This window comes from Mustela nivalis, assembly GCF_964662115.1.
Source record: "Mustela nivalis genome assembly, chromosome: 3".
NCBI lineage: Eukaryota > Metazoa > Chordata > Mammalia > Carnivora > Mustelidae > Mustela > Mustela nivalis.
The window spans coordinates 8,168,605-8,189,965 of NC_139022.1; the positions used below are offsets into that span (position 1 = coordinate 8,168,605).

Here is a 21,361-nt window from a genome sequence, read left to right on the forward strand (position 1 = left end):
GCTGGAATTGGGTTATTACTTTCCAACAGGTCGCCTCTGGTGGCTCCCTCCCCCTTTTGTTTATCTTCCCGTATCAGTCTGCCTTTCCCATTCTGCTTTACCTGCCCACTGGCATTTTCTGCCCCTGTAGAGTTCCAGACGTGTATAATTCTGATCTCAGGCTGATTTCATGGGTGAATGGAGTTCTTTGGTAGGTAATCAGCTCACTTTGGGGTAGCGGCTGAAAAGGCGCCTCCTCCTACTCCCCCGCCATCTCGTCCCCCCCCTTATAATTGATTTTACTGTCCTTGTGTTTTAATCACCTACTGATTTTATAATCATTAGTCTACTGTTTTTTATATGTCTGCATTACTTTTTAAATATTTTCCTTTTATAATACTTATTCCTGGTTATGATCTTTTCTTTCTACTTAAATAGTCCACATTAATATATATATTAATGTGGATATATATATATATTCATATATATATAATATAATTCTGGTTCAGTGGTGATAAACTCCTTTAACTTTTGTTTGTCTGTGGAACTTTATGTCCCCTTCTACTCTCAATAATTACCTTGCTGGGACTTCTTGATTGCAAGTTTTTTCTTTTATTCTTTTCTTTGGGGGGGGGGCAGCACTTTGAACCTATATGCCACGTTCTTTTTGCTATTAAATTTTTTGTTAAAATATCAATTGATAACCTTATGGGCCTTCCCTTGTTTGCAGCTTTTCTCTGTTGCTTTTAGAGTTCTCTATCACTACTTTTTAAAAAAGGTTTTGTTTATGTATTTATTTGTCAGAGTCAGAGAGCACAAGCAAGGGGAGTGGCAGGCAGAGGGAGAATCCCAGTGCCGAATGTGGGGCTCAATCCCAGCTCCCAAGGATCATGACCTGACCTGAAGGCAAATACTTAACCAACTAGAAACCCAGGTATCCTCTATCACTACTCTTTACTAGTTTAATTGCTACATGTCTTGGTGTGGGCCTCCTTGGGTTGATTTTGTTGGAGGCTCTCTGTGCCTCCTGGATGTGTGTATCTGTTTCCTTCTCCAGGTTAGGGAAACTTTCAACTATTATTTATTTAAATAGATTTTTTGCCCCCATATCTCTGTCTTCTCTTTCTGGGATGCTAATGTTATTAGGTTTGATGATGTCAGCTAGCTCCCTTAATTTTTTTTTTTTTAGTATTTTTTTTCCTATTTGCGATTCAGCTTTATTACTTTCCATTACACTGCTTTCCAGATCACCAATTTGCTTTTTTGTTTTCTCTAATGTTTTGTTGATTCCCTTTAATGTATTTTTTAAAAATTTTAGTTATCATATTCTTCATTTCCAGTTCATTTTCATATACTCTTATTGAAGATTTCACTAAGATTCTCCACTCTTAAGTGAATGAGTACATTTCTGACCATTACTTTGAATTATTTATGAGGTATATCTTATTTCATTTTGCTCTTTTGCTGTGGCTTTGCCCTGTTCTTTTATTTGAGACACATTCTTGTTTCTTCATTTTATCTAACTCTCTGTTTCTATGTATTAGGAAAGTCAGCTATGTTCCAGATCTTGAAAATGGTGGCCTTATAAAGAAGAGATCCTATGGTGCCCTGTCATACAACATCCTCTATTCACCAGACTAATGAATTGAGGTGTGTCTCCTATGTAGGTTGCATGTGCCTAACTCTTGTGGCTGAGCCATGTTTATTTTCAGTCCAGTTGGCTGCAATGGCCTAACACACTAAGCAGTGTTTGGTTCCTGTTCTGTTAATGCGCCTGTCTGGAGCCACCATGAGCTTGTAGTTGCCATGTCACCTGTCAGAGCTGATGCCTGCCTCAGCCTGTTTGCTGGGACTGCAGTCACACTGAACTGCAGGGCACTCTCACTATGCTGCCCCCTAAGAGAATTTTGTTGCTGGCCTAATTAGACCATATGCTTACTCCCAGTCCATCTATTGGGACTGCAGCCACACCATCTTGCAGATTGCCTTTCCTGATATTGTGCCCTGAAAGTCTTTCATTGCTGGGTGGGACCAGTCAGACCAGATGCCTGCCCCCAGTTTGCCCACCAGTGCTGCAATTGTACTGATTAGTAGTATGCTCTCTCTGTGCTGCCAGCTATAATATTCAGCTGCTTGGACTGCTGGTGCACTGGTCTGATTATATTTTACTCTCCCCAGAGCAGGAGTCCCTTCCAAATGGTGCTGGTCCCTGTTGGGGTTGCTTCCAGGGTATGTTGTGGCAGTAGTCACTTTGGAGGAAGGCCTACAGAGTGGGGTGGGTTGAATGAAGTGCATCTACAGGGGAGTATGTGGGTAAGGTGCATGGTGTTAGCAAGGTAGGTGGAGAGCATTCCCATTGATCCTCAGAAATGTCTGGCTATCTATAATATGATGCCTTTTTGTTCTTGGAGAAGTATTTATTTACTGGAGATTAGTAAATAAATCTCCTCTTGTGTATTCCAGGAACTTTTCTACCTGCTGCTTCCATGCTCTAGCTCAGCAGGTTTATTTAAGGTTGGAGCCTTACTTTTCTATTTTCCTCCAGATCTCCTAGAGCTAAGTCCACTGTTTTTTTAAGTTCCTGGAGTTAAGGACCACGTATTGCAGAAGCTCACAATTTTATGCCTCACTTGTAATTAAGGCCCAATATCATGGGGGCTGGTCTTAGTGTAGGTCCCCCATACCTGGAGTGCCTGGTGTGGAAGTCTTATCTGCTTGACTTGTTAGGTCCATAATCAAAGGAGTGAGATGGATACAAAGTGAAGGTCAAGCAAAGCTTTATTTTGCAACAAGCATCAAGAATCAAACTGACCGCTGGGACCATCTCTTACAAAGAGGCAATCCCTCCCAGCCTCACAGACTAACTTTTATAGAGCAAAGGCCATGTGGTTGAGACTGGCCACACACAGGTGGTCAATGAGGTTGCAATACACAGAGAAAACTGCACAGTCATGCTAGGTCACACATGGGTGGCCAATTGAATTTCAATTTACGCTAGTAGATATTTGAATTAGCCTATCACCTTGGTCAGAATTGGTGCCCAAAAGGTGGCGTCCACTCTCCTTCGTAGCTAGGGAGACAGTATGCACACCCCACTGATTGGATGTCTCCACCTGGCCTGACCCGCCCTTGTATCTGGACTTTGCTACTTGGGACTGGTTTCCCAGACTTGCTTTTAAGTAAGTTTCTCTGAGAGGGGCAGGGTCAATCTAAGTTTATTACATAAACAACAAAATGGCTCCCTCTGGCCAAGTAGGCCCTTACAGTTTGACCATACTTTTGGTACCCTCTTTGTGGTTAGTCTCGCCAGGTACTTATTTCCCAACATATCTGCCCTTCCTACCTTTTCTGATATGAGCTTTTCTTGATAAGTAACTATGGAAAAATCTGTTTTTCCAGCTTCCAGGTCCTTTTCAGAATTAGTTACACTAATGTGTCTATTATTTCAGTGTATTTGTGGAGTGAGGGGATCTCAAGATCTTCCTACACTGCCATCTTCCCAGAACTCCCAATATGCCTGATTTTAAGACCAACACACTTGACAATCCTTCAGCAGTGCTAACTAGTAATAAATTAACTAGTTATGTTGTAAACAAAGTTGTATGCACAAAGTTTACCTTTTTTTAATTTGTTTGTTTGTTTTTACTAAGCTTTTAACAGAATCCTCTGAGTCACCATTGGAGAAAAAAATAGTGGGTAACTAAATTTGGCACATTTTTTTCATTTTTTAATGACTTTTAACATCCCGTCTCAGGAAGGTCAGTATCAAAACCTATTGATTCTTAGAACTCTTACCACAATTTGCAAACAAGAATTACTAATACATAAAATAAATAAATAAATAAATAAATAAATAAATAAATAAAATTTAGGGGCGCCTGGGTGGCTCAGTGGTTTGGGCTGCTGCCTTCGGCTCGGGTCATGATCTCAGGGTCCTGGGATCGAGCCCCGCATCGGGCTCTCTGCTCCGCAGGAATCCTGCTTCTCTCTCTCTCTCTCTCTCTCTCTGCCTGCCTCTCTGCCTACTTGTGATCTCTGTCTGTCAAATAAATAAATAAATAAATAAATAAAATTTAAGTAAAAATCAGGTTAACAATTGTTTTATATTTTAAAGGTTTATTGAGTAGATTACACCTCAAAAGTGAAATGGAAAATTATGAGTGGAAATATTTGGCATTTGAAATTTGGGGAACTGTGTTGGAATTGGATATTAGGTCATATAACTATAGATGTACATCGCCTAGGAAGCTTCCACCATCTCCATGTCTTTAAACTTTATAAACAAAAAGATATAGAATACTGTATGTATTTCTGTCAATTTATACGACTTAACCAAAACCAGGTCAGTATTTTGTATCATCTCTATTAGTGTAAAATGATGAAGCATGAGATTTCTAGTGGGGAAGCACAAGTTCATAATCATGTTAGAGGGTACAGGAAGAAGGCCTAATTACACAAGTCATCTTAACAAGGGCATATTCTGTTTCTGACCCATTTCTAAATGGTTTCACTCTTTTTGTGGTAGAGTCAATATTCTCATAACCATCATCATTGGAGCTCAGGGAGGGCCTCCGACAAGATCTGTGACTAATGATGGAGTAGCACAGTTCCTCAGAACCATTCTCATTTTCCTACCAAACACAAAAATAATATTAATAATAATAAATCAAGGATCTAGGACCATCCATCAAATTTGAATTAAGTGACTGCTCCTCCTCTCTTGTCTGACAGTGATTTCACACATCGAGTGTCTAAAACCCTTTCTCCAAATCCTGATATCTTACAGACTTCATTTTAGCAAATATGTACTGTGCTCCAAGCTACTATTCATTATGCTTTCATTTCACTTCAAATAATAAAAGAGAAAAGAAGGATATTACTATCCTTCTAAATACCTAAAAAAAAAAAAGTAGTTGTTTACATTAAGTCACACATATTCAGACATAATATATGCAATAATCATACCTCAAATAAGTAACTAATCAAACTACATAAAAATAAAGCTTTATAAGACAAATTAAAGTTAAAATTTTGAGCTTAAATATTCTCAGCTGCACTGACCATAAAAGAAAAATGAAAACATTTAGATACTCTACTGTAATTAAATCAATAAAATGCTTGTGATGTACTATTAAAAGGAATAAATATTTTTTTAAAGATTTTATTTATTTATTTGGCAGAGATCTCAAGTAGGCAGAGAGGCAGGCAGAGAGAGAGGGAGGAAAGCAGGCTCCCTGCTGAGCAGAGAGCCCGATGTGGGGCTGAATCCCAGGACCCTAGGATCATGACCTCAGCTGAAGGCAGAGGCTTTAACCCACTGAGCCACCCAGGCACACCAGGAATAAACATTTTTATGTCTGTTAATTTCCACCATATTTGTAAATATAAATGATAATTCCTGGGCTTAAAAATTAGAAGGCAACATGGAAAACTGAAAAGAATTAATGTGGTTATATGGTCATCAAATTATATGTGTAAATTTATTCAATTTTATTTTTGTTATGATAGTTTTGAAAATTAAAATAATATACTTCAGTAGAATTGGGTCAACAGTAAGAATTTACTTGTTACTAAAATCAGTTAAAATATTTTTTTTTTAATTTTTCTCTATTTCTCCATTAAAATTATAAAGAAAATTATTTAAAGCATAAAATACTTTGATAAGCTCATTCAGAAATTAAAAGAAATCCTGCAGCTATCCTTAAATTAAATCATCTGTATTTTGATGTTTATCACATGAATTTCTTTTTTATTACCTGATTAGAAGTAGATGAAACATCTTTACCTGAAGGATTAAAAAAAAAAAAAAAAAAACGAAAAACAAAACTAAGATTTTTTTTTCTATCGTAAATTGAGAAAAAAGGGAAAAGGATCGAATACATTGATAAAACTACAAGAAAGTCCATCATTTAAGCATGTGACATCTCATATTATTATTGACGTCCTCAAGCTGAATGACAAAATAAGGAAAGAAGATATGTGAATATATGTAAATATATGTTCAGGAAGCATTAATGTCATGTTTCTGTGTAATTTGCTAAAATAAAGTAAATTTTCCAAATAAAAGCAAATTTCAGAATTGAGTAATGAAATTTTCTTCCCAAGCATGTCATGACAATAAAGTAAATAAAATAAAGAATTTTCCTTCCCAAACATGTCATGACAATAAAGAAAGTAAGGTAAGTTCAAAGAAAGAATAATTACATATGTAATTTAAGATATAAATCCTATAAAGCTATCATAAGAAAGTCTTAATTCTTAAAGACAATCATTACAGAGGTAGATACTGAAGTAACAAGATTTACTATTTTAAATTAAATACAAATATAAAGATTCAGGTTAATAGCATCTATAAGTGGTAAAGTAATTTATATTTTTGTTGTTAATCTGAAATACACAAGTAGTAATTTTTAGATATTATTTATTTGTTCATATCCATTGTTTAAAGTTTATTTTTGTTTCCATTTCCCTTGCCTCAGGAGATGGCTAAAATTAACAACACAAGAAACAAAAGGTGTTAGTGAAGATGTCGAGAAAAGGGAACCTTCTCTCACTGTTGGTGGGAATGCAATCTGATGCTGCCATTGTGGAAAACAGTCTGGATGTTCCTCAAAAAGTTAGTCTTCATTTTAAAGTATAGTTTGTCCGGTGTAAATATTGCTACTCTGGCTTTCTTCTGACATGCATTTGCATGATAAATGTTTCTCCAACCCCTCACTTCAATTTCCAGGTATCTTTAGGTCTAAGATGATTACCTAAGATGAATCTAAGGCAGCATATAAATGGGTATTTTGTTTTGGTTTGTTTTCCCACTTTTAGAAACTATTTTCTGTCAACCTTATTTCAATTTTGGCTTTGTGGAGGAGCAGCTTAAAACCACAAAGTGTTCATACCCATTCATTGGCCTGAGCAGTGGGAGGAGCACACCAGTCTTCAGTGGCAGGCTGAATGCTCTAGTCTTCAGTAGGGAACTGCTGAACAGGAACAGTGGGCACCTGCATGCCTTCAGACCAGTTTGGGACCTCAGGATGAGTAGTGATGAACTCAGCAAGTGGAGCAGTGTGTTTAACCCTGAAATTCCTCCTTGGTCACAGTCTTTTCAGCAGTGGCCTGATCTTTCTTTTCAAACTTTTCAGAATCTCTGTAGAAGTAGATATCAGGCACCAGCTTCCATGGTGTTCATGGGAAATGATGCCACACATGTGTAGAACTTCCCCAGGGCCAACATCCCCCACATCAACCCACCAAGTGAGCTCCATTGTTGTTGTAAGGGATGGCAATGTCCACATAGCACAGAGGAGAGTCTGTATTACACAGGGCAGCTAACATAAGGTACTTTTGTGAGGGGCTTGGTGGTCAGCACTGGGATCTCAGAAGTCTCAGCTCCCAGAAGGCTGCCTGGATCTGGTTAGTGAAAGTTCCAAGAGTGAAGCCACTAGAAATAGAAGTGGCTCTGGTAGCAGCAGCAAATTTCAGCTTAGCTCACTGGCCAGTATTCCTGGATGTTAAGACCCTGACATCAGCTTGGTTTTCAATGGCAAAATAGGCATGAGCTGCCAGCATCAGCCTCTTCCATGTTCTCCTCAGATTCATGATGTAGATGTCATCACTTTTCTTTTTTTAGATGTGCTGTTGCATTTGGAAATCAGGGTTGGTGCCACATAAAAGGGTTCCCATTACAAGGAATTTGAGGATATCTTCTTCATTTATTTTCAGACATCAAGGGCTCTGGACTTTGTGAAATTTTCCTTGTAAGTTATGGTGGGAACACAACCAATGCCATAAGGACACCTCCCTGGGTACAGTGGAAAGGGATGGGGCTTTTTTTTTTTTTTTGTCATTTTGTTCTTTTTCAATATTACAAAACCTATGTCTTTTGATTGAAGCATTTAGTCCATTTGCATTCGAAGTAATTAGTAATACGTATTTATTGTTTTAAAGAGCCCAATGTGGGACTCGATCCCAGGACCCTGAGATCATGACCTGAGCCGAAGGCAGCGGCTTAACCCACTGAGCCACCCAGGCGCCCCAGGCTTTGCTAATGTTCTTTAGTGATATATTTGGATTTATTTCTCTTCATCCTTTGCATGTTCATTAGTTGTCTTTGATATATGGTTGGTATTACATTTGTATACAAACTTTTCTGCAAATAGCAGTCTATATTTAGCTGATTGTCATTCAAGTTTGAATCCATTCTTTTCTTATATCCCCCACACATTTGGCATATATGTTATTATATTTTATATCTGGGTTTTTTTGGTGTAAGTTCCTTAGCTGATTTTTACATAAACATTTATTTTCACTGCTTCTGTTTCCTGTCTTTATATTGTCATTTCTGATATTTCCTTTCCACTCAAAGCATCTTCTGTAATATTTCTTGTAGGACTGGTTTAGTGTTTATGAGCTCCTTTCATATTTGTTTGGGAAACTATCTCCTCTTCCATCTGAATAATAGCTTTGTTGTACAAAATATTCTTGGCTGCATATTTTTTCCATTTAGCACATTGAATATATCATGGCATTCACTTATGTCTTGCCAAGTTTCTGTTGAGAAATATAAAGCTAGACTTATGGGTCTTCCCTTGCAAACTAAGGACTTCTTCTGTCTTGTTTTTTTTTTTTAAGATTTTTTATCTTTGTTGTTATATTTTGCAAATTTAATTACAATATGTCCTAGTATTGTTCTGCTGCTTTTGTTGATTTTGAAGGGAGTTCTCTGTTCCTCCTGGATCTGGACATCTATTTCCTTCCCCAGATCAGGGAAGTTTTCAACTATTATTTCCACAAATAAACTTTCTTTGTCCTCTTCTCTCTCTATTTTTCTTTTGTAAGACTTTATTTATTTATTTGAAAGAGAGTGAGATAAAGAGCATGAGCTGGGGGAGGGGCAAAGGGAGAAGTAGTCTCCTTGCTGAGCAAGGAACCTGATGTGGAGCTCAATCCCAGGACTCTGGGATCATGACCTGAGCTGAAAGCAGTTGCTTAACCAACTGAACCATCCAGGTTGTCACCTTTTTTCTCTTTTCTTCTGGGACACCTATAAGACAAATAATATCTTTGATAGAGTCACTGAGTTCCCTAAGTCTATTCTCCTTCTGCATAATTCTTCCTCCTCTCTTTTGTTCAGTTTCATCGTTTTCCACTACTTTGTCTTAGAGGCCATTAATTTATTCCTCTGCTTCCTCTAAGCTGCTGATCATTGAATCAGGTTTGTTTTTAATCTAATTTATTGTGCTCATCTTCTCTGATTGATTCCTTTTATGACTTCTGTCTCTGTGGTAAGGGTCTCACTGATGTCTACTATTGTTTTCTCAACTCAGTGTGTATCTGTATGATCATTGCCTTGAATCCTTTATCAGACATGTTGCTTATATCTATTTTACTTAGATCTCTGGATAAGTCCTCACATGTTTTTTCTTTTGGGATAAATTCTTCTGTCTTTGCATTTTGTCTAAGTTTCTGTCTTCTTTTGTTTGTTAGAAAAGCCAGTTATGTCTCCTGTTCCTGAAAATAATGACCTAGAGATGAAGAGGTCATGTAGCATCTGGAAATTCAGGAAATGTCTTTGGTGTGTACAGTGTATGCTCTGCTATTCTGTTCTTGGCTGCTCTGTCCTATAGGCCAGTTGCCTGTAGAGGCTCTCCTTGCCTGTTGTGGACAGTGTTTGGTCCCTGACTTGAATATGGTGAGTTTTAACTAGGTGTGCTCTAGTCTGTTTGTGTAATGAGACTTCACACTGCCTCCACTAGAAGTGAGGCCCTGCAAAACTCTCTAGTTAGGAGACATGGTGTAGGGGAGGGGTTTTGCTGGTCTTCTGGGGAAGGGCCCACTGTACTGGAACTGAGGCAAGTGGACTGAAAAGTGCAGTTTCACCAGAGTACAGCTGTATTGGTCTTGTGGTAAGCAAGTTAAGCAGCCTGAATTAAGACTGCACTGCTTCCCACAGATAGATCTGTATTTATGTTGAGGTGCAGAGGACAGAAATGGCACTGACATGCTCCATTTTTTTTCCAGAAGGGTATGTCCATGAATGCTGCTTCTCAGGGAAGTGCTAGGAGAGGAGCAAATAATCTCCCACCTGTGTGCCCTAGGTGTTCTCCAGTTTGCTGCTTCCATTTACTTGCTGTTACTTGCTGTCTGCTCGCAGTTACTTGCCTGCCTTCTCTTCTGGAGCAGCACAGTGTCTGCCAGTCTCTATTCCAGCCTAGACTTGGCCTTTAAAACTCCAGGCTTTAAGCCTTATTGGTTGCAAAACCTATGATATTCAGGTACTCCCATTTTCCAAGCCAATGACTTTGGGGAAACATTCTTCTTGTAGGTTCCTCTATGTGATCCTCTCTCTCTCTCTTGCCCTTGTCTATGACCATGGCTCCCTCCCTTCCACAGCACCCATAATTTATTTATCCCCTAAACTACATCTTTGCACTTTCTATCTTCTTAAAGGTGGCTTCTTCCTTCCCTTTAGTTGTTGAATTTGTCCCATCAGTGTTCAAGTCTATTTCTGAGGTATTAAGATGATTTGCTTTTTATCTAACAATTGAGAATGAGGGTTGTCACAAAATACAAAATATGCAAAAATACCATTTATAAGAGGAATATTGAATAATTTTGTAATTTACCATTAATAACCTTGATAGTGACCCTCAGTATATACTAGATAAATTTAACAGATTCTGTAAAACAACAATATGTTAATAATTTCTCATAACTCACTATTTTTTAAAAATAAAATGTCATGTTCAATGCACCCATTTCATATATGGGACTGACTTATTTATTCATTTACTTATTTATAAATGTATTCATATAAAATGATTTAATTAAATATAATTTCAATATTAATATTGTTTTATAACCATAAACTGAAGGATGGTCAATCTCTCCTCTTATTCAACATGGTATTGGAAGTCTTAGCTGCAATAATCAGACAAAAAGAGATAAAGCGCATGCAAATCAGTAAGAAAGAAGTAAAACATACACTACTTGAAGATAATAAGATGTTCTACATAGAAAACCTGAAAGACTCATCCAAAAATCTGGTAGAACTAATGAACAAAGTCATTAAAGTTACAGGATACAAAATCAATGCACAGAAATTGGTTGCATTTCTATAAATTGATAATGAAGCAGCAGAATCAATCTCATTTACAATTGCACTGAAATAAGATTGCACTGAAAATAAGATACCTAGGAATAAACCTGACCAGAAAGTTAAAAGATCTGTACTCTGAAAAATATAAAATACTGATGAAATAAATTGAAGAGGATACAAGAAAATGAAAAGACATCCCATCCTCATGGATTACAAGAAAAAATATTGTTAAACTGTTTATACTGCACAAAGCAATCTACAGAATTAATTAAACCCCTATTGAAATAACAACAACATTTTTCACAGAACTAGAACAATTTCAAAATTTAAATGGAACTGCAAAGACCCTGAATTACCAAAACAGTCTTGAAACAGCAAATCAAACCTGGAGGCATCACAATTCTGGACTTTGTTGTATCATAGAGCTTCAGTAATACAAGTAAAAAGGTTTTGGCACAAAAATAGACACATAGATCAATGCAATAGAACAGAGCATCCAGAAATAAGTCTTCAATTATATGGTCGATTATTCTCACAAAATCAGGAAAGAATATCCAATGAGAAAAAAATAGTCTTAACAAATGGTTTTGGGAAACTGGGCAGCAACATCCAAAAGAGTAAACTTACCAGTCTCTTATATCATACACAAAAAACAAATTGCAAAATGGATTAAAGACCTAAATGTGAGTCATGAAACCTAAAAACTCTAGAAGAGACCACAGGCAGTAACTTTTCTGACAGTTGTCATAGCAAATTATTTCTAGGTATGTCTCCTGAGGAAGGGAAACAAAAGCAAAAATAAACTATTGTAACTTTATCAAAATTAAAAGCTTTTACACAATGAGGGAAACAACAGAAGTAAAAGGTGATCTACAGAGGGGAGGAGTCAAGATGGTGGAGAAGTAGCAGGCTGAGATTACTTCAGCTAGCAGGAGATCAGCTAGATATCTTATCTAAAGATTGCAAACACATGCAAATCCATTGGCAGATCAAAGAGAAGAAGAACAGCAATTCTGGAAACAGAAAAACAACCACTTTCTGAAAGGTAGGATCGGCGGAGAAGTGAATCCAAAGCTACGGGAAGATAGACCCTGGGGGGAGAGGCAGCTCCCGGCAAGCGGCAGAGCAATGGAGCACAAAATCAGGACTTTTAAAAGTCTGTTCCATTGAGGGACATCACTCCAGAGGCTAAACCGGGGCAAAGCCCACGTGGGGTCAGCGTGGCCTCAGGTCCCGCAGGGTCAGAGAAGGATCGGGGGTGTCTGAGTGTCGCAGAGCTTGCGGGTATTGGAATGGGAAAACCGGCTACAGAGACAGAGCTGACAGTAAGATCACAGCTCAGGGTTACCTTGAACTGGTCACAGGCTCGGTGAGCTCGGAGCGCGGCCGGAGGTCAGGCAGTGGGGAATAACTGGGCGCTGTTCTCTGAGGACACACTGAGGAGTGGGGCCCCGGGTTCTTGGCTCCTCCGGGCCGGAGACCAGGAGGCTGCCATTTGTATTCCCATCCTGTGAAACACTACAGAAAGCGCTCAGGGAACAAAAGCCCCTGAAAGCAAACCCGAGCAGAATACTCAGCCCCTGATAAGGGCGGTGCATTTCCACCTGGGGCAAAGACACTTGAGAATCACTACACTAGGACCCTTCCCCATGAGATCAACAAGAAATCCAGCCAAAACCAAGTTCACCTACCAAAGAGTGCGGTTTCAATACCAAGGAGAGCAGCAGAATTCCAGAGGAGGAGAAAGCAAAGCACGGAACTCATGGCTTTCTCCCTGTGATTTTTTTAGTCTTGCAGTTAATTTAATTATTTTCTTTTTTATTTTTTTTCTCTTCTTCTGCTAAAATTTTTGTTTAACTTTTACCCTTTTCTTTTTTAACTAGTTTATCTAATATATATATTTTCTTTTTTATATTATTCTTTATTCATTTTCTTTTTTTTAAACTCTTTTCTTTTCTATATATTTTCTTTCTTTCTTTCTTTTTGAACCTCTTTTTATCACCTTTCTCCCCCGTCACGATTTGGGATCTCTTCTGATTTCGTTAAAGCATATTTTCCTGGCGTTGTTGCCACCCTTTTAGTATTTTACTTGCTCCTTCATATACTCTTATCTGGACAAAATGACAAGGCAGAAAAATTCACCACAAAAAAAAAAAAAAAAAAAGAACAAGAGGCAGTACCGAAGGCTAGGGACATAATCAATACAGACATTGGTAATATGTCAGATCTAGAGTTCAGAATGACAATTCTCAAGGTTCTAGCCGGGCTCGAAAAAGGAATGGATGATATTAGAGAAACCCTCTCGAGAGATATAAAAACCCTTTCTGGAGAAATAAAAGAACTAAAATCTAACCAAGTTGAAATCAAAAAAGCTATTAATGAGGTGCAATCAAAAATGGAGGCTCTCACTGCTAGGATAAATGAGGCAGAAGAAAGAATTAGTGATATAGAAGACCAAATGACAGAGAATAAAGAAGCTGAGCAAAAGAGGGACAAACACCTACTGGACCACGAGGGGAGAATTCGAGAGAGAAGTGACACCATAAGATGAAACAACATTAGAATAATTGGGATTCCAGAAGAAGAAGAAAGAGAGAGGGGAGCAGAAGGTATACTGGAGAGAATTATTGGGGAGAATTTCCCCAATATGGCAAAGGGAATGAGCATCAAAATTCAGGAGGTTCAGAGAACGCCCCTCAAAATCAATAAGAATAGGCCCACACCCAGTCACCTAATAATAAAAATTACAAGTCTTAGTGACAAAGAGAAAATCCTGAAAGCAGCCCAGGAAAAGAAGTCTGTAACATACAATGGTAAAAATATTAGATTGGCAACTGACGTATCCACAGAGACCTGGTAGGCCAGAAAGAGCTGGCATGATATTTTCAGACACTAAACGAGAAAAACATGCAGCCAAGAATACTAAATCCAGGTAGGCTATCATTGAAAATAGAAGGAGAGATTAAAAGCTTCCAGGACAAACAAAAACTGAAAGAATTTGCAAACCAAGAATTTCCAAACCAGCTCTACAGGAAATAATGAAAGGTGTCCTCTAAGCAAAGAGAGAGCCTACAAGTGGTAGATCAGTAAGGAACAGAGAAAATATACAGTAACAGTCACCTTACAGGCAATACAATGGCACGAAATTCATATCTCTGAATAGTTACCCTGAATGTTAATGGGCTAAATTCCCCAAACAAAAGACACAGGGTATCAGAATAGATTAAAAAAAAAAGACCCATCTATATATTGCCTCAATGAAACTCATTTTAAGCCCGAAGACACCTCCAGATTTAAAGTGAGGGGGTGGAAAAGAATTTACCATGCTAATGGACATCAGAAGAAAGCAGGAGTGGCAATCCTTATATCAGATCAATTAGATTTTAAGCCAAGGACTATAATAAGAGATGAGGAAGGACACTATATCATACTCAAAGGATCTGTCCAACAAGAAGATCTAACAGTTTTAAATATCTATGCCCCCAACATGGGAGCAGCCAACTATATAAACCAATTAATAACAAAATCAAAGAAACACATCAACAATAATACAATAATAGTAGGGGACTTTAACACTCCCCTCACTGAAATGGACAGATCATCCAAGCAAAAGATCAGCAAGGAAATAAAGGCCTTAAATGACACACTGGACCAGATGGACATCACAGATATATTCAGAACATTTCATCCCAAAGCAACAGAATAAACATTCTTCTCTAGTGCACATGGAACATTCTCCAGAATAGATCACATCCTGGGTCCTAAATCAGGACTCAACAGGTATCAAAAGATTGGGATCATTCCCTGTATATTTTCAGACCACAATGCTCTAAAGCTAGAACTCAACCACAAAAGGAAGTTTGAAAAGAACCCAAATACATGGAGACTAAACAGCATCCTTCTAAAGGATGAATGGGTTAACCAGGAAATTAAATAAGAATTGAAAAAAATCATGGAAACAAATGATAATAAAAATACAATGGTTCAAAATCTGTGGGATACAACAAAGGCAGTCCTGAGAGGAAAATATATAGCGGTACAAGCCTTTCTCAAGAAACAAGAAAGGTCTCAGGTACACAACCTAACCCTACACCTAAAGGAGCTGGAGAAAGAACAAGAAAGAAACCCTAAGCCCAGCAGGAGAAGAGAAATCATAAAGATCAGAGCAGAAATCAATGAAATAGAAACCAAAAAAACAATAGAACAAATCAACGAAACTAGGAGCTGGTTCTTTGAAAGAATTAATAAAATTGATAACCACCTGGCCAGACTTATCAAAAAGAAAAGAGAAAGGACCCAAATAAATCATGAATGAAAGAGGAGAGATCACAACTAACACCAAAGAAATACAAACTATTAGAAGAACATACTATGAGCAACTCTACGCAAATAAATTTGACAATATGGAAGAAATGGATGCATTCCTAGAAACATATAAACTACCAAAACTGAACCAGGAAGAAATAGAAAGCCTGAACAGACCCATAACCAGTAAGGAGATTGAAACAGTCATTAAAAATCTCCAAACAAACAAAAGCCCAGGGCCAGACGGCTTCCTGGGGGAATTCTACCAAACATTTAAAGAAGAACTAATTCCTATTTTCCTGAAACTGTTCCAAAAAATAGAAATGGAAGGAAAACTTCCAAACTCATTTTATGAGGCCACATTACCTTGATCCCAAAACCAGACAAGGATCCCATCAAAAAAGAGAGCTATAGACCAATATCCTTGATGAACACAGATGCGAAAATACTCAACAAAATACTAGCCAATAGGATTCAACAGTACATTAAAAGGATTATTCACCATGACCAAGTGGGATTTATTCCAGGGATGCAAGGTTGGTTCAACATCCGCAAATCAATGTGATACAACACATCAATAAAAGAAAGAACAAGAACCATATGATACTCTCAATAGATGCTGAAAAAGCATTTGACAAAGTACAGCATCCCTTCCTGATTAAAACTCTTCAAAGTGTAGGGATAGAGGTCACATACCTCAGTATCATCAAAGCCATCTATGAAAAACCCACTGCAAATATCATTCTCAATGGAGAAAAACTGAAAGCTTTCCCGCTAATGTCAGGGATGTCCATTATCACCACTGCTATTCAACACAGTACTAGAGGTCCTAGCCTCAGCAATCAGACAACAAAAGGAATTTAAAGGCATCCAAATCATCAAAGAAGAAGTCAAATTATCACTCTTCACAGATGATATGATACTATATGTGGAAAACCCAAAAGACTCCACTCCAAAACTGCTAGAACTTATACAGGAATTCAGTAAAGTGTCAGGATATAAAATCAATGCACAGAAATCAGTTGCAATTCTCTACACCAACAGCAAGACAGAAGAAAGAGATATTAAGGAGTCAATCCCATTTACAAATGCACACAAAACCATAAGATACCTAGGCATAAACCTAACCAAAGAAACACAGAATCTATACTCAGAAAACTATAAAGTACTCATGAAAGAAATTGAGGAAGACACAAAGAAATGGAAAAATGTTCCATGCTCCTGGATTGGAAGAATAAATATTGTGAAAATGTCTATGCTACCTAAAGCAATCTACACATTTAATGCAATTCCTATCAAAGTACAATCCATCTTTTTCAAAGAAATGGTAAAAATAATTCTAAAATTTATATGGAACCAGAAAAGACCTCGAATAGTCAAAGGGATATTGAAAAAGAACGCCAACGTTGGTGGCATCACAATTCCGGACTTCAAGCTCTATTACAAAGCTGTCATCATCAAGACAGCATGGTACTGGCACAGAAACAGACACATAGATCAATGGAACAGAATAGAGAGCCCAGAAATAGACCCTCAACTCTACAGTCAACTAATCTTCGACAAATCAGGAAAGAATGTCCAATGGAAAAAAGACAGCCTCTTCAATAAATGGTGCTGGGAAAATTGGACAGCCACATGCAGAAAAATGAAATTGGACCATTTCCTTACACCACACACAAAAATAGACTCAAAATGGATGAAGGACCTCAATGTGCAAAAGGAATCCATCAAAATCCTTGAGGAGAACACAGGCAGCAACCTCTTCGACCTCAGCCGCAGCAACATCTTCCTAGGAACAACGCAAAAGGCAAGGGAAGCAAGGGAAAAAATAAACTATTGGGATTTCATCAAGATCAAAAGCTTTTGCACAGCAAAGGAAACAGTTAACAAAATCAAAAGACAACTGACAGAATGGGAGAAGATATTTGCAAATGACATATCAGATAAAGGACTAGTGTCCAGAATCTATAAAGAACTTAGCAAACTCAACACCCAAAGAACAAATAATCCAATCCAGAAATGGGCAGAGTACATGAACAGACATTTCTGCAAAGAAGACATCCAGACACATGAAAAAGTGCTCCATATCACTCGGCATAAGGGAAATACAAATCAAAACCACAATGAGATATCACCTCACACCAGTCAGAATGGCTAAAATCAACAAGTCAGGAAATGACAGATGCTGGCGAGGATGTGGAGAAAGGGGAACCCTCCTATACTGTTGGTGGGAATGCAAGCTGGTGCTGCCACTCTGGAAAACAGCATGGAGGTTCCTCAAAATGTTGAAAATAGAACTGCCCTATGACCCAGCAATTGCACTATTGGGTATTTACCCTAAAGATACAAACATAGTGATCCAAAGGGGCACGTGCACCCGAATGTTTATAGCAGCAATGTCCACAATAGCCAAACTATGGAAAGAACCTAGATGTCCATCAACAGATGAATGGATCAAGAAGATGTGGTATATATACACAATGGTATACTATGCAGCCATCAAAAGAAATGAAATCTTGCCATTTGCGACAACATGGATGGAACTAGAACGTATCATGCTTAGCGAAATAATTCAAGCAGAGAAAAACAACTATCATATGATCTCCCTGATATGAGGAAGTGGTGATGCAACATGGGGGCTTAAGTGGGTAGGAGAAGAATCAATGAAACAAGATGGGATTGGGAGGGAGACAAACCATAAGTGTCTCTTAATCTCACAAAAGAAACTGAGGGTTCCTGGGGGGAGGGGGGTTGGGAGAAGGGGAGTGGGTTTATGGACACTGGGGAGGATATGTGCTTTGGTGAGTGCTGTGAAGTGTGTAAACCTGGTGATTCACAGACCTGTACCCCTGGGGATAAAAATATATGTTTATAAAAAATAAAAAAAATTAAAAAAAAACTGGAGTTGGGGTAAAGTGGAAGGGGAGGTGAATCATGAGAGACTATGGACTCTGAAAAACAATCTGAGGGGTTTGAAGTGGCAGCGGGGGTGTGGGAGGTTGGGGTACCAGGTGGTGGGTATTATAGAGGGCATGGATTGCATGGAGCACTGGGTTTGGTGAAAAAATAATGTATACTGTTTTTCTGAAAAAAAACAAATTGGGGAAAAAAAGTCATATTGATATGAATGCATTAATAGTAGGGGATCTTAACACACCACTCCCAGTAATAGATCATCCAAGCAGAAACTCAATAAAGAAACAAGAGCTTTGAATGACACATTGGACCATATGGACCTCAAATATATATAAAGATCATTCCACCCTAAAATAACAGGTTACTCATTCTTCTTGAGCACACATGGAATGTTCTCCAGAAGAGACTAAATACTGAGACTACATACAGGGCTCAACCAATACCAAAAGATTGAGATTATTCCCTGCATATTCTCAGACCTACAGTGTTATGAAACTGGAACTCAACCATAAGAAAAAGTGTGGAAGGAATTCAAACACTTGGAAGCTACAGGCTACCCTGATTAAGACTGTTTGGATCAACCAAGAAATCAAAGAAGAACTTAAACAATTTATGGAAAACAATGAGAATGAAGACACATTGGTCCAAAACCTATGTGGTATAACAAAGGCTCTCCTAAGGGGGAAATACATAGCCATCCAAGCCTCCCTCAAAAAAATTGAAAAATCCAGAATACACCAAATGTCTTTACACCTTAAAGAGCTGGAAAACCAACAACAAATTAAGCCAACCTTACACACAAGATGGGAAATAATTAAGATTACAGCAGAGATCGATGAGATAGAATCTAGAGATACAGTAGAACACATCAATAAAACTAGAAGCTTTTTTTTTTAATGACCAATAAGATTGATAAAACATTGGCCAAATGAAGCCAAACGAAAAGAGAGGGGACAAAAATTAATAAAATAAATAAATAGTAAAATAAAATAATAAGGAATGAAAGGGGAGAGATCACGACTAACATCAAGGAAAAATAAATAATTAGCAGAAATTATTATCAACGGTTATATGCCCAATATGTTAACCTACCTAGAAGAAATGGATGCATTCCTGGAAACTATAAACCTCCAAGACTGAATCAGGAAGAAATTGACAACCTGAGTAGACCAATATCTAGTAACAAGATTGAAGCAGTGATCAAAAACCTCCCAAAAAACAAGTGCCCAGGACCTGATGGATTTCATGGGGAATTCTATCAAACACTCAAAGAAGAAATAATACTTATTCTCCCAAGCTGTTTCAAAAAATAAAAACAGAAGGAAAACGCCCAGACTCTTTTTATGAAGCCAGAATTAGGCTGATCCCCAAACCAGGCTAAAGACTCCAGCAAAAAGGAGATTTTTAGACCAATACCTAATGATATTATCTATCTAATATCTAATCTATCTAATGGTATTATCCATCTAATATCTAATCATATCTGATGAATATGGATGCCAACATTCTCAATAAGATTCTAGATAATAGGATGCAATAGTACATTAAAAAAGATTTTCCACCGAGTGGGAGGAGAAAAGATGGCAGAGAAGTAGGAGGCACTGTTTCAACCGGTCCCAAAAAGTGAGCTGATTACCTACCAAAGAACTCTGATTATCTATGAAATAAGCCTGAACTTAGCATTATACACTTCTGGATCTCTATGGGGGCAGAAGACACCAGTGGACAGGTAAAGTGGAGTGGGAATATCGACTGATATCTGAAGATAAACAAAAGGGGGAGGGAGCCACCAGAAGTGACCCACTGGAAAGTAATACCCCAATATGAGAGTGCGCTATGATTGGTGACCACCATTAACTTGGAGTCTGGTTGAAAGCACTCAAAAAGAGCAAAAGATCTTAAGGAGAAATTGGTGGAATTGGACGGTTAGGGAGAGGGAATAAAGCCCACTGACCCAGGACAGCCACCGTGGGCAGGGAACCAGAGAGTACAGTGAAGAATCCAGGTCTTGGTCCCTGAGCCACTGGCGTGACTGAGAACATCTGGGTGGCAGCAACTGGGAGGGAGTCTGATATGGACACCAGCTGGGACTCTCTAGAACCACAGCTGTTAGTGCTCTACACGTGTGCTGCGAGACCATGGTCTGAGTTGCACTCCACATCCTCCCCTGAGAGAGGCCCATGCAAGCACTAACTAGCGCTTTCTAGGACTGGAAGATTCTGAACACACTCAGGAGGGCCAGCATGAAAATCTCTGTGTGCTATCTCTGGTTGGGACATCTCTGGTGGTCTGGGTTTGCCCAGACAGCCGTGGCTAGTATTTCTCGTGGTTTTGGATACAAGTGGGAGTTCGTGTGACCCCAGAGACCATGACTGGGGACATGTTCTGCCAGTGGAAGAGGAGGAATTTATGTGCTCTGGAGCACCCAGAGGGGAACAGACTAAGGCTTCTCTCTCAGAGGCAGGTCTGAGAGCGATATGCTTTCCTCCAAACCTCCAAAGAACCACCACCAAAAGCTGCTAAAGAGAGAAAAAACAAACAAACAAACAAAGAACCCTCCAGAGAACAAAAGAATGAAAAACCAGTTTCCTCAGAGCCCAGCCCCTTGATGGGGATAGGAGGACTCAACTCTAGCAATATTCCCTGAAAACCCATGCAGGAGGACCCTCCTCCCAGAAAGCCTGCCAAAACAAACAAACAAACAAAAAAAGAGGACAACCACCACTACTCATCGATACAACTTTTATTTTTAATTCATTCCCACTATTCTGGTTATTTTCATTTTTTTCTTTTTAATATAACGTTTTAACTTATTTACCAACACAATGAGATGTTCAGTACATCAAATTCCATAATAACCTTTTCTTAAATATTTTATTTATTTATTTGTCAGAGAGATAGAGAGAGTACAGGCAGGCAGAGTGGCAGGCAGAGGCAGAGGGAGAAACAGGCTCTCCACAGAGCAAGGAACCCAATGCAGGAATCGAACCCAGAATGCTGGGATCATGACCCGAGCCAAAGGCAGCCACTTAACTGACCTGGACATCCCCCATAATATCCCTTTAATCT

General features: G+C 38.4%; 1 protein-coding gene and 1 pseudogene across 2 annotated transcripts in view; both read right to left on the bottom strand.

Moving 5' to 3' along the window:
• Positions 1–4,373: 4,373 nt before the first annotated feature.
• The window catches only part of GCSAML (germinal center associated signaling and motility like), a gene marked incomplete at both ends in the record, with an annotated part of 40,617 nt that continues 23,629 nt past the window's right edge, over positions 4,374–21,361 (bottom strand). The window contains 3 exon segments of the mRNA XM_082725230.1: positions 4,374–4,403; positions 4,407–4,610; positions 5,736–5,764. Of these exon segments, the coding sequence (XP_082581356.1) occupies positions 4,374–4,403; positions 4,407–4,610; positions 5,736–5,764 (263 nt within the window).
• Positions 6,867–9,342, bottom strand: LOC309861889 (small ribosomal subunit protein uS2B pseudogene; annotated as a pseudogene). Its single transcript has 2 exons — positions 9,322–9,342; positions 6,867–7,593 (listed from the first exon to the last, which is right to left on the bottom strand). The product of its transcript is annotated as a small ribosomal subunit protein uS2B pseudogene (transcript).